Source organism: Cyprinodon tularosa, unplaced genomic scaffold (assembly GCF_016077235.1).
Source record: "Cyprinodon tularosa strain WSP-4 unplaced genomic scaffold, ASM1607723v1 ctg1360, whole genome shotgun sequence".
Taxonomy (NCBI): domain Eukaryota; kingdom Metazoa; phylum Chordata; class Actinopteri; order Cyprinodontiformes; family Cyprinodontidae; genus Cyprinodon; species Cyprinodon tularosa.
In genome coordinates, this window is record NW_024038179.1 from 88197 (window position 1) to 101225 (window position 13029).

The 13029-nt window shown below is 41.2% G+C and overlaps 1 protein-coding gene and 1 long non-coding RNA gene across 9 annotated transcripts in view; both read right to left on the reverse strand.

The window, feature by feature from the left end:
- The window catches only part of ect2 (epithelial cell transforming 2), a 48858-nt gene extending 46250 nt beyond the window's left edge, over positions 1–2608 (reverse strand). For 4 of the 8 annotated variants that reach the window (XR_005280098.1, XM_038277969.1, XM_038277970.1 and 1 more), the window contains exons 1-3: positions 2390–2608; positions 2062–2250; positions 1112–1191 (exon numbers count right to left, since the gene is read on the reverse strand). Coding sequence is in view for 7 of the 8 variants with exons in the window: in XM_038277969.1 (XP_038133897.1) it covers positions 1112–1191; positions 2062–2245 (264 nt within the window). In the remaining variant the exon portion in view is untranslated. The remainder of the gene's footprint in view (positions 1–1111; positions 1192–2061; positions 2251–2389) is intronic. The other 4 variants (XM_038277974.1, XM_038277973.1, XM_038277971.1 and 1 more) reach the window with 2 other exon arrangements.
- Positions 2609–7497: 4889 nt separating this feature from the next.
- Positions 7498–13011, reverse strand: LOC119778636. The gene is made up of 3 exons (XR_005280099.1): positions 12798–13011; positions 11981–12096; positions 7498–8049 (listed from the first exon to the last, which is right to left on the reverse strand). It is a non-coding gene; the product is annotated as an uncharacterized LOC119778636 (long non-coding RNA).
- Between the last annotated feature and the right edge of the window lie 18 nt (positions 13012–13029).

Below are 13029 nucleotides of genomic sequence, written 5' to 3' on the forward strand. Positions count from 1 at the left end.
GCTGGTTAGCGCTGCTAATGCATGCATCCTGCTGCCTGGTGTGTAGCTGGGCTTCATTGCTACGCTAAACCAAAAGCTAACTAAACCATGAACAGATGAAGCATAGCTTGTTAAAACATTCCCATCCATTGGGTGGGCCGCTTAAAAAGCTAACCTTCGCTGTTAGCTTCAGCCTCTGAAAGGCCGGTCAGTGGGAATCCATTCGCCCCCAGAAAAATGAAAGAAAGACGAGCATCACAGACTCGGCTACCAGGTATCTGAAACATCATCCAACCCCTCAGAGCGTAGAGTTCTACTGCTGGAGACACCAGCGGCGTCTGCCGAGAGAGCAAGGCGCGCCACTGGCATCTGCCGAGAGAGCAAGGCGCGCCAGCGGCGTCTCCTGAGAGAGCAAGGCGCGCCAGCGGCGTGTCCTGAGAGAGCAAGGCGCGCCAGCGGCGTCTGCCGAGAGAGCAAGGCGCGCCAGCGGCGTCTCCTGAGAGAGCAAGGCGCGCCAGCGGCGTCTCCTGAGAGAGCAAGGCGCGCCAGCGGCGTCTGCCGAGAGAGCAAGGCGCGCCAGCGGCGTCTGCCGAGAGAGCAAGGCGCGCCAGCGGCGTCTGCCGAGAGAGCAAGGCGCGCCAGCGGCGTCTGCCGAGAGAGCAAGGCGCGCCACTGGCTTCTGCCGAGAGAGCAAGGCGCGCCAGCGGCGTGTCCTGAGAGAGCAAGGCGCGCCAGCGGCGTCTGCCGAGAGAGCAAGGCGCGCCAGCGGCGTCTCCTGAGAGAGCAAGGCGCGCCAGCGGCGTCTCCTGAGAGAGCAAGGCGCGCCAGCGGCGTCTGCCGAGAGAGCAAGGCGCGCCAGCGGCGTCTGCCGAGAGAGCAAGGCGCGCCAGCGGCGTCTGCCGAGAGAGCAAGGCGCGCCAGCGGCGTCTCCTGAGAGAGCAAGGCGCGCCAGCTGATGGAGACCAGCAGCCATCATCATCATCATCAGGTACATTCAGCCTCATATCAGCACCATGAAAGCCTTCTACCCGATTATAGAATAACAAACAGTGAATATTTGAACCAGGTGATCTAAACGCCTCCAGCTGATTAGATTTAATGAGCGACTCAACAGTTCAGAGGCTTTTCGTACCTCCAGAGCTTTGAGCAGAGCGTCATTTCTTCCTGCTTCTCCCACCAGAACTACTCGTGTTTCCACTTTCGGCAGCATTTCTGAGGAAACAGCAGCAGAGCAAAGGTCAACAAAGGAAACAGAAAGAGGAGGTCTGACTGTCGGCATGTTTACAAAGAAATCCTGAAAAATCCTAATTTCCGTCCATAAAGGAGGAACTGAAAAAAAAACGATGCTGCAGTAAAAGTTTAACATGAAGTTTTCTTCTCTTGTGATCATCAGCCGATGGCGTCATGTTGCAATCTGGGTTTCATGAACTAAATAAAGTTCGAACATCTCATCTAATAGAAAGATCCATGATGCTTTGAGTGAAGAGGATCTAATACTAATGAGCATCCAGTGCTAACGTCTCTGCTGGGTTCAGATCGGCTCAGAATCCCAGATTATTTTCTGCAGCTGGAAATCCTTCAGCTCCTTTAAACTGACACTGATGTTTACCTTCAACATCCAAACGCACCTCATTGTTAATGTGATGTAAACTTTGCATGATGAGCCATTCTGACCTGATTCCATTGATATTACAGATAAGTTGGTTTATTGATGCTAAACCTGGATAATTAAAATAATGCTGCTCTAAAGGTGCATCATCATGTGACACAGTGGACTGCAAGCTCCAGATTAATGATTTCAGAATAAAGCTCCAGATTAATGATTTCAGAATAAAGCTCCAGATTAATGATTTCAGAATAAAGCTCCAGATTAATGATTTCAGAATAAAGCTCCGGATTAATGATTTCAGAATAAAGCTCCAGATTAATGATATCAGAATAAAGCCCCAGATTAATATCAGAATAAAGCTCCAGATTAGTGATTTCAGAATAAAGCTCCAGATTAATGATATATTATCAGAATAAATAAAATGTTTCCTCCTCAGCAAACAGAGAGAAAGGAGCACAGGAAGGAGATCTCACCTCCTCCATCCTCCTCACAGGCCAGGCTGAGGAAGGCCTGGTCCCTGGTAGTTTCCATCATCCTGGAGTCACAGACTGAGGAATCAGCCAGCAGAGCTGAGGCTGTCCCTGAACACATCATGCTGCAGTCAGCCATGGCAGCCAGCCTGGGGTCCTCACACCGTAGCCTTCTGCTGTCAGTCATGACAGCTTAGCGGAGGAAGAGAAACATGAACTCACTCATTTCACTGAATTAATCCTCCGGACAAAAATAAAAATCACTTCATAAAAGATGAATTTTAACACCAGTCGGATTGAATGTTTAAAACAACCAGAGTGACGCACTTACCTCCGACTAGCTCTCTAGCTAAAGGTGCTAACTGCTAAGCTAACACGGTTAATGGGTTTAACTCCTCTGGAAACGCAGCGAAGCAGAGAAATAAGAGCTAAAAGTCGGATCAGCGCATGTTGCTCTGCCGGATAGAACCGGTCCAATAATCAGCAGCTGAATTCTCCAGACGAGCGGTTCGCTCACAGCTCAGTTCAAAAATGAAGGCAAACAAGGAGCTTCTCGTTGATTGGTCAGCAGTGACGGAACGCCCATCTGCTTCCGCCTGGCGACGCTTCTGATTGGTCCGTTCATTCAAATCACAACGCATACCTCAGACCAGGGACCTTCCTGCTACATTCAGGTGCTGTAGGAAAAGTGTGTTTCTGTTTAATAACATACAGCATTGATGATGGAAGAAACAATGTTTTATAGATTAGTATGAAAAAATAAATGAAAATCTACACATGAAATCTACCAATAGAATTCGCTATAATAATCATGCGATAAAACCACTGCAGTTCAAAAGCCATGAGATTTAAAAATAAGGAGGAAAATGCAGTGCAGGGGTGGGGGGGACGTGTGTGTGTGTGTGGGGGGGGGGTGTCTAAGGCGGTAACATCAATATACCTTTTGACAGATTTCTCATACTTTGGTTGACTGTCTTTAAATTAGTGGAATCTATGTTAGCTTTGTGAAAAAGTCTATTTGCTGTCTGAGTCCCGCTCCAGCTCTTCTGTAATTTCATGAAGTCACCTGTAAAGTCATAAATCCTGTAGATATGTGTCAGATAGACCTGCTGCTATTATCATAATGATGTCATCGTTGCTTCACCCATTCAGGAATGTTTGCCTGTAGCAACTCATTAGCAGAGGTCTAGACTAACTGGTTCCACTGATGGGTCTAACTTTCTCAGGTGTGTTTCTCTTTAATCCTCTGTGCTTTAATTGACGTTCATATAAATGCTGCTTCAGAACGAATGTGACAACTGACACTAAAGTATGCTGGTGGAGATTCTCAGTCATCCAGGTCATAGTCATTCCACTAAAGGTTAAAAACAATCTGCTGGACGTTATTTTCAAGTTTGAAGATGTTTCTCTTCCCATCCAGGAAGCTTTTTCAATTCAAAATGTCAGAAATAGCGTTTAGTTCCAGGTTTTATCCGGCAGACCAACAAAGCCTGGTTTATGTTTAGAAAACATGCAGATTGAACCAGAAGAACAAGTCTGCCCCTTTAGTGATGGATAGTCAAGCTGATTATTGAGTCACTTCATCTGGACGGGATTAAACTGATCTCAGATAATAAAGTAAAAAATCTTGGTGTTGTTTTTGATCAGGACCTGTCATTTAAATCCCAGATCAAAGAGGTTTCTAGAGTTTCCTTCTTTCATCTGAGGAATATTGCAAAAATGAGCAATCTCCTGTCCAGGGGTGATGCTGAGAAACTAGTCCATGCATTTGTTACTTCAAGGCTGGACTATTGTAATTCTTTACTATCAGGAAGTCCACAAACTGTAGTTAAAAGCCTTCGGCTGATCCAAAATGCTGCAGCCAGAGTTCTAATGAAAATTAAAAAGAGAGATCATATCTCTCCTATCCTGGCTTCTCTTCATTGGCTTCCTGTTAAATCAAGAATAGAATTTAAAATCCTCCTTCTCACATATAAAGCCTTAAATGGCCAAGCTCCATCTGATATCAGAGATCTGATTGTTCCTTATGTTCCTAACAGAGCACTTCGCTCTCAATCTGCAGGTTTACTAGTGGTTCCTAGAATTTCTAAAAGTAGAATGGGAGGCAGATCTTTTAGTTCTCAGGCTCCTCTCCTGTGGAACCAACTACCAGTTTTAGTCCGTGAGGCAGACACCCTGTCTACTTTTAAGGCTAGGCTTAAAACTTTCCTTTTTGATAAAGCTTCTAGTTAGAGTGGCTCAGGTTATCCTGAGCTATCTCTATAGTTCTGCTGCTATAGGCTTAGACTGCTGGAGGACATAGGGACCCCTTTTTCATCATTCTGCTTCATTCTATCTCTATTCTCCCACTCTGCAGAATCTGTTAGTTCAATCTCTAACGTTCTGCTCTCTCTGCTTTTTCTCATAGTAGCTTCATCTGGTCTGTTCCTGTTTGGCTGTGACTCCATCCTGGAGAGAAATATCAGCTGTGCTGCTGCCATCAACACCTTTGTTTCTAGATGTTGGAGCTTGGCCTGTTTTCCAGTGTAGTCCTGTTTCTCTGACTGTGACTAACTGGATGTGCTCTCTTCATCCTCTGACATGGGAGCTGGCTCGGAGCTGGTCTGCCTGGCTGTGTGTTTCCTGGACGGGGCCGCCTGTGGAGCTGGTTGACAGTTGCCTTTTGCATCTATGCTTCTTTTTCTATGTCTGCTTCTGTCTCCTTGAACCCCAGTGGGCCTCAGCAGATGGCCGCTCACACTGAGCCTGGTTCTGCTGGAGGTTTCTTCCTGTTCAAAGGGAGTTTTTCCTCTCCACTGTCGCTACAAGCATGCTTAGTGTGAGGGATTGCTGAAGAGTCAATGAGTCGATGCAATCAGCTGGTTTTCCTTAGATAGAAAACTTTGAATCAATCTGACTGAACTGGAAAGTGACCTGAGATGATGTGAATTGGAGCTATAGAAATAAACTGAATTGAAATGAATTGAATCCATCCATCCATCCATCCATCCATCCATCCATCCATCCATCCATCCATCCATCCATCCATCCATCCATCCATCCATCCATCCATCAGATGCTGCCAAGTCTTCTAGATTAACTGAAGGTGGCTTCAGGTTATTATCTTAGACCAGATTTACAGAATTCACATCAGGGATTAAAACAGATCCTTATAAACAGCTCTATGTTATTAAAACACACTTTTACATGTTTGAAATAAAAAATCAAAGAAACTGGAAAAGAGTTTTCCTATTATAATTTCATTTTATCAGCATGAACATTATATACATTATAAGATACATAAACAACATGATGACATGATCCATTTCAACGTTTAAAAGATAAAAACATTTTGCATGATACTTTCTAACATAAAGCATTTCCAGAAAAGAATTCATCTTTTACAACATCTGGATCAGTGAAAGAAGCTGAAGAAGAAAGTTTCATCAGTAGAAATGTCTGAGATGGACCCACAGTACAGCCAGAAGAAAATTATGCCGATAAATGATGAAGTATTGCTTAATATTATTCAGAAATAACAGTTTATTCCCAGACGGCCAACCTGAAGAGTTCAGAAAACCTCAAACTTTTCTGGAAACAGAAAACTTCAAACTGTTTGATAAACTTAAGTATTAAAGTTTGAAGTTGTGACCCGTTTTACATCAAATGTACATACTGTAAAAAATGTTAAGGAGTTAAAATCTAAACACTCCAGTTATTTACTGAAAAACCTTTAAGTTTTCTGTTTCCAGTAAAGTTTTATCATTCTGAGCGTATTCGGTTTTACAGTGTACTGAGACAGAAATGAATTCTCTGCAGATGGTTGCAGCTAATTGGTGAAAAGTTTTTATACAAAATGCTTTAGATGACAATAAGCATAAATAGTTTTTTGGTTCCCTGATTTAAAGTGGCAACTATCACAAAAAGGGCACCTTTGCTAGATTATTAAATGCAAAACTGGTAAGAATATTTTTTATAATCTTGAAAAGCAAATACTGTGATGTAATTGTTGACTACATGTCATAGTGAGGTCAGTAAATGGAAACTGTGCAGCTGCCGGGTCCTTCCTGTCTGACCTGCACTGTAAAATGTGACGTTGTTGCAGAAACGATGTGAGAAACTGCATCAAACTGATTTTAAGACAGTCACACTTGGAATATGACCAATTAGATAACATTTACTTTCCCATTTCTAATACTTGTGCAGCCCTTGAAACAAATTCTGTAGATAAAATATTAGAATGTGCCCTGACTGTGTGCAGCAGGAAAACAACAAATCAAAGTGTGAAATGCTCTTAGCAGAATCTCATTATGTAGAAATGAGTGAATTTTTTATTTTTTCTCTCTGGGACATGAAGCATAACAGAAAATGGAGACAAATCAGTTTCTGAAAACAGAAACGATCATTTCCTCCGAAGGCCATCTGGCTTCTTCCCATGATTATGTTCAAAGCAGAAAACACATTAGATTTGATTTATTTTTCTGCTGGGAAGTGATTTAACTATCATTAGCTGATAAAGGAATTTGTTTTAAATTAGATTTTCTCAGATGAAAGAGGAAATGTGTTCATGTTGCACAAATCAGTTCACTTTATATGAAAAAGCCAGATATAGTCATTTAAGCATGGCTGCATGTATTGACGCTGCAGACGATGCTTTGCTTATACATCATGGACTTTTTCCACTTGAAGGGTCATAACATCTCGCTGTGGATGGAGCAGAGCGCCCCTTCATTTAACTGCAGCCGCTCTGTCAGGATGCACCAGTTCATCAGTTTGGTAGAAACTCAACTAAACTCTCCCTTTATGTGCAGAAGTTGCCATTATGATCCTGAGTCACATAAAAACTGGAATATTCTAGCATTACCAGCATGTTTTTCAGTATTTGCACTTAAAGTCTTGTAAGAAACGACTTCTCATCCTGTTAAAACAATCCAGGCATTTTTCAAGCAATTTTACAGACATTAAAAGATAAAGTCAAAAAGTCTCCTCAGGAAATATTCAAACCCTTTCAGTTGCTTCATTCTTTGAAGAACATATTTCTATTTTTGTGTGTTTGTAATAAACTGAGGCCGTACAGAGATGATCTGGGGTTTGCATGAAGTCTGCATGTTCTCTCTGTGCTGAAAGGGTTTAGATTTTTTTATTGAGGCTCAAACAGCTGCAGAAAACTTATGATTGATTTATTTTAATGTTGCCATGATCAACCCATCCATCCGAAGCAGCACCGTCCTTCCCGCCCATTCCTTATAGAAGGAAGGAGACGCCTTTTCCATTCTTACTGGTTAGAATTAAAAACTTTGCTTGGTCATAAAAGACAATAAATGAAGAAACTGTCTGAATATTTAAGCTTTTAAGTTTAATGTTTCACTCCTGCACTGATTTACAGAATTAAGCAGCTTTATTTTATTGAATTTTCCCGTCTCTGTTTGCTGGTAAGGTGAAAATTTAAGACGCTTGTTTGCTGGTAAGGTGAAAATTTAAGACGCTTTTATTTAAATAACTGCATAATAAAAAGATTTTCACATTTTTTTTGTCGCCAGTTTATTTTAATGTTTCCTGTCTGGAAAAAGGCAACACTTAATAAAGCTTTAGCTAAATGTATCTATGTAAATTAATCTAAGTTTCCTTCTTTAAATATTTCATACATTTTACCAAAAATAGTTTAAATAAAATCAAGAATAATAATAATTGAAAAGTGTAATAAATAAAGGTCTGAATAATTTCTGAGGAGACTGCAAATATGATGTATGGAAAGCAGTTAGTGGATATAATTGCTCTGCTACATTGGATTAAAATGAATTCAGGCTTTCCAGGTCTGCTGCAGCAAAGATCAGAGAATTAAAGAGAAAAAATAAGAACAGAAAGGTAGACCTGCAGTCCATCAAAAAGATCTACAACTTGTTCAAAGCTTTTCATATCAGTTGATGGATGTTTGTTTGCCGTCCATCTGTCCAAGTGCTGACGTCATTTTCTTCAAACTCTGAGCTGCTGTGCAGAGATCACTGACGATGTCTGAAAACAAACAACATAGAGAGAGTTTGTTCAGGTTTGCTGTAAAAACATGACAAATACTCTAGGTCACATTCATTTGTAGTAGTCAGTATAGAAATGCACAATCCAGACTGAGGAAGAATTCATTTAAAGGAAGGCAGACAGAGGCAGTCATTACAGACAGCAAACAAAACAAAACAAACATGACGATGCTTCACTGCTTTCCAGAGAGGCTTCAGAAACGGAGAATAAATTCTACGACCAACCAAATCAATCACATTGAAAAGATGAAGAAGGAACAAACAGAAACTTTCTGCTGAAATTGTTTCAATAATGTGTGAACGGTGCAGAGTCTGACATTAGCTCTGATAAGACATAAAACAATCAAAGGATAAATTCCTCAAATGTTAAACAAGTTGATCGTCTTCTCCTCTAATCCACCTAAGGAAGCAAAGCAGACATAGAACTGAGGAGGAAGAGATGCAGCATAGAAAACATCAGCAGACAGGCTGCATGTCGTTCAGCATAAACACATTCAGTGCATAAAAAAGATAATAAAGTTTGTCTAAGTATAAGTCTAAGACTGCTTTTAATCGAAATGAGACTTTTAAAGTCCAGCAGCAGTAAAGAATAAGTGGAATAATTGAGGCTCATCGGTCGTTTTCGATGCATCTCTGACTCTGAATCCGTCGGCTATCAGGGTTAGCCTGATAATCAGCCATTCGCTGTCAGCAGGTGAATTAGAGCAGGTGTGCATCTAAAGCTGGAGGACATCATCTGTCTGGGGCTGGAGCTGAGAAACCTCCAACGACGATGCAGGGATAAACATTCAGCACTAACTGGGAGCTGATCCAGTAGCATAAAGAATCAGCGACTTTAGAAACACGTTACAACCATTTAGTTTTTATGCACAAAAGCTCCATAAGAAGACGTTCATCCTCTGGGTTTTAACATGAAAACATTTCAGAAAGTAATGGAGTATTATTACTTTTTAGTGAGCTAAGGGGAAAGGAGACTGGCACCAGAGGGCGACAGAGAGTAACTAAAGACTAGCTTTAAAAAAACACGAAATGGAACATAAACCAAAGATCAACAAAACAGAATTACTGAAAACTCAAAGTCCAAAATGTAAAAACCATGACACTGCTTTCCAGGAATTTCACTGATCCCAGGGATAATAAAAATGGTGCAAAGGAAGGTTTGAGTACCAGAAAATGAGATTGTAGATTTTTCTGTAGAATAGTCTTAATTTGGTAAAAGGTGGTTTGGGTTAAATTATTCAAATAAACTGAGAAGCTCAAAGGAGCGTCTAAAGCCCTCCAATGGTTCCTGGCCTCATGGGGTCGTTAAAGACTAACGCCTCAACTCTGATCAGTTTTTAAACAGTAACAATGTTCAGACATCCAGAGATGGAATAACAGGATATCTGGCCAGAGAAAATAAATCAATTAAACTGTTTTGTTTTTTTCTTTTCCTTGCAGTCTCTGGTTCAGCCATGCCAACATTTTTAATCTAACCAGCTCCAGGAAGGGGGAGTCTCAGGTGAAGTCCCAACGAAACAGTCCAATATTTGCTTTAATGTGTCTGTTTTATCTGGTCACATGGGGTAGGCAATGACCTCATCGACTGATCTGGACCCAGAATCCAGGATCCTGCAAACATGCTGCAGAAAGACCCTGGGCCAGGAACCAGACCAAGGCAGCCGTGCTACAAACACTGTGACGAAGCAAATGAAGAAAAAACACCCGATAATGCTCCTCCTTTGATGAATCCGGGTGACCGTTGCCATGGAAACGTTTGCAGGTGAAAACCAGAGGTCATTTGCAACAAGAGGCTGTTTTATGGTTCAGCCTGGCCTTTCAGTTGAAGCCAGAGAACATTGAAATGTAGGAACAGAGATCTTCTCCTCAGTGACCTTTAGTGGATTTCTGACAGGTTCATACGGCTGGAGAAGGTTTATTGCATCATTAGCGTTAGCTGCTAGCTCATCTACTGAGCCGCTAGATCGGCCTCAGCTGTCAGACCAACACAAAGGAAGACTCAGTAACTTTGAGGAAACGCTGCTTTATTTCCATTATGCCGTAAATTAGTAGCAACTAAGTTCATTTAGTTACCCCCCCCGAACAGCATAGTTCAGAATCCCCTCAAAATACATTAAAACATGAAGAAAGCTGTATGATCCACTAAGTGTGGATGAGTATAATCTATAGGTTATCCTTCATGGAGGCGAGTCTGGGAGAGAGAGACCTTTTAAAGCCCATAGATGAAGACGACAGGAGACGGTCTGGAAATATGCATGAGTCGATGAAAAACGAGCCGAGTTACAGCGATACGAACTTTTATCTTACAGAATAAGCTCTTTTATCCAAACAGCCACCAAGCAGAGGCGGCTTGCTCATAAAGATGGATGCCGTCTTCTGCCTGCAGATCAGGGAGGAAACAGACGCAGTTCTCATCAGAAGGTCCTTTTTTCCACCCGCCTCCCACAATTCCATGCTAGACACCATGAAAAATAAACTAAGATTCATCAATAAATACAGCAGAGTCACTGAGTCAAACGGTTTGAACCAATCATGATCTGGTTGACTTGGATCTATAAAGTGACCTGAGATGAGGCTCACAATAAAAACACATGGAAAGAAACAGAATAGCAAATGATGCCATATTAGCATCCAGCTAATGTCTGATATTTATAAAGTATCAGTATAATGAATTCCTCTCAGTTAAAATCCTTCTGGATCATTTCTGCGAGCGATTCTTTTATGGATCACTTTTATTTACGGATCTATTCTCTTCTCTCTATGGTTTTATTAAAGCCTCCTTTAGGACGACAACGACTGCAGATGTTTTTGGGTGTCAGTTCAGACCTGAAATACTAAAATATACTGCTGAGTTGGATTTGGAAAATCACTTTGCATACGCTAAATGTTTACATTTGCGTGCCCCCCCCCCCCCCCATGCATTTGCACAGCTTGTTTACTAGAATGTGATCTGCATATTGATGAAGCCACACATGTACATAAAGTTTGCATCCAATGTCTCTGGATTATCTGCTCTGTGTCACAAAGCAAAACCTGCACAGAGAGAATTTTCTGTCTTTTAGCAGATTTGATTGGCAAAGGGTTACAGCAAACAGTTTCAAAGAGTGATGTCACAATGAGGCACCTCTGGCTCTCATGGTGACATCACTCTTTGCATCCCAGAGGTGCGATGCAAGGCAGCCATTTTAGATTTTGAAGTCAAAGTTAGTAAGACACTGGTAACAAGTTCTGTTCAAATTAAAATGAAACATAACTAAAACACATCCGTCAGTCAACCTGTGCCAAGGATACACATGCACCTAACATAGAATGCTAATTTTATCAGCCCTCTATTCAGTTTTAAATAACATCTAACTGCCTGTAGCTTCAGTGAATCATGGTTTGCATTGTTTCTTTGAGCAGTTGGTTATGCTTAGCATGCATGCAGCAACCCTTTAACAGGAAGACACCTTCAGCAGAACCAGGGTCCGTGTGAACGGTTTCTACCTTGATGGACTGGGCATAAATGGTGAAAAAGAAAAGAACAAACAGAAGTGACCTGCTGACCATCGGCTGCCTTCAGCTCAAAATCAATATTTCACTCAATCAAATGAATATTCCTCTTTAAGGTTTTATGATTAATATGCAGTTTCTGTTCCTTTAAATAAAAAACCTGCTATGAACTAAATAGACTGAGTCAGCGGGGGTCCAACACCTGCTGATTCCACATCGACCATAGAGACAAACCTGACAACAAGCAGCCCTGCTGAAAACAGGTGGAAAAAATCACTTTGTTTACTGAAACGGAGGAACTGTTTGATATTTAGGAGTTCCAGATACTAAAGACAGATACTGTTAACAGTCACAGACAAACTTCCTCTAAGACCTTGAAAAGGTTAAAAACTGAAACTTTATGAAATAATAAAACCTACCAATTTCCAGTTTCTGCTTCTTCCAAAAACTGAACCATGTCTTTGGTTTCCAGAGAGAGATCCTTGGCTTCACATGCTGCATACGTTAGCTGCACCCGGTAGCGACTGCTGTCAGCCTGTAGGAAGAAATGAGTTTAAAGCATCGCAGATAACAGAAACTACAGGCCTTCCTACCGCATTAAAAGGGCCAAAAATACTCTGATCTTAATTAGCTTTGGTCTACAGGTCATGATATCTTTGTAAAATAAATCATGCAACCAGAACAAAAAGTTATGAATTAATTTCCATTTAGTCCAACTGCTCTATCTACAGATACTATTTATAATTTCCTTCTACTGATAAACACAGAAGCTGCATCTCGGCTTTTGTTAGAGAAATGTCAGTGAATTATTTGAAAAGTGTTGATCAATTTATTTTCCAATATGTTAGTGTGGCTTTAACTGCATAGGAAGAAGGGTGCTGATTTCAGGGAAGTCAACACTGATTTATAGAAGTATAAAAGTTTCTTTTCTCTCTTAAATGTCAGTTGGTCATGAAGAACTAATTCAGCTGCAGAAGGAACCAGTTGTTTTAAACTCAAAGTGATTTCAGAGATGAGAGGAAATGTGGACAATGCAGAAATAAAGGGATGATTTATGTAAAAGCCATCTTGTTTCATCTGGTACTTTATTAAGTCATTCTTAGTGTCAATAATTCACAAAGTTTCATAAAATTAGATGTGAAATAAAGATATTTTTATTATGTAGCTGTTTAAGTTCAGCCACTACAGACTATAATCAATCTATGTGTGTTTGAATCTTGTTTAACAGCCACATACATTCTTATTGCTGCTTTCATCCTCAGAAGAGTTGGAGGATTCTTCTCCACTGGAGGGAATCGTCTCAAAGTCCTCTGTGTCCATGGAGGGGAGTCTTCTCTGGGTCCACCCTAGGGACAAAACAGAACTTTAGCTCGCATTTTAGCTCCCATTGGCACATTAGCACACATTTTAGCTCCCATTGGCACTTTAGCTCGCATTTTAGCTCCCATTGGCACTTAGGCACAAGGGC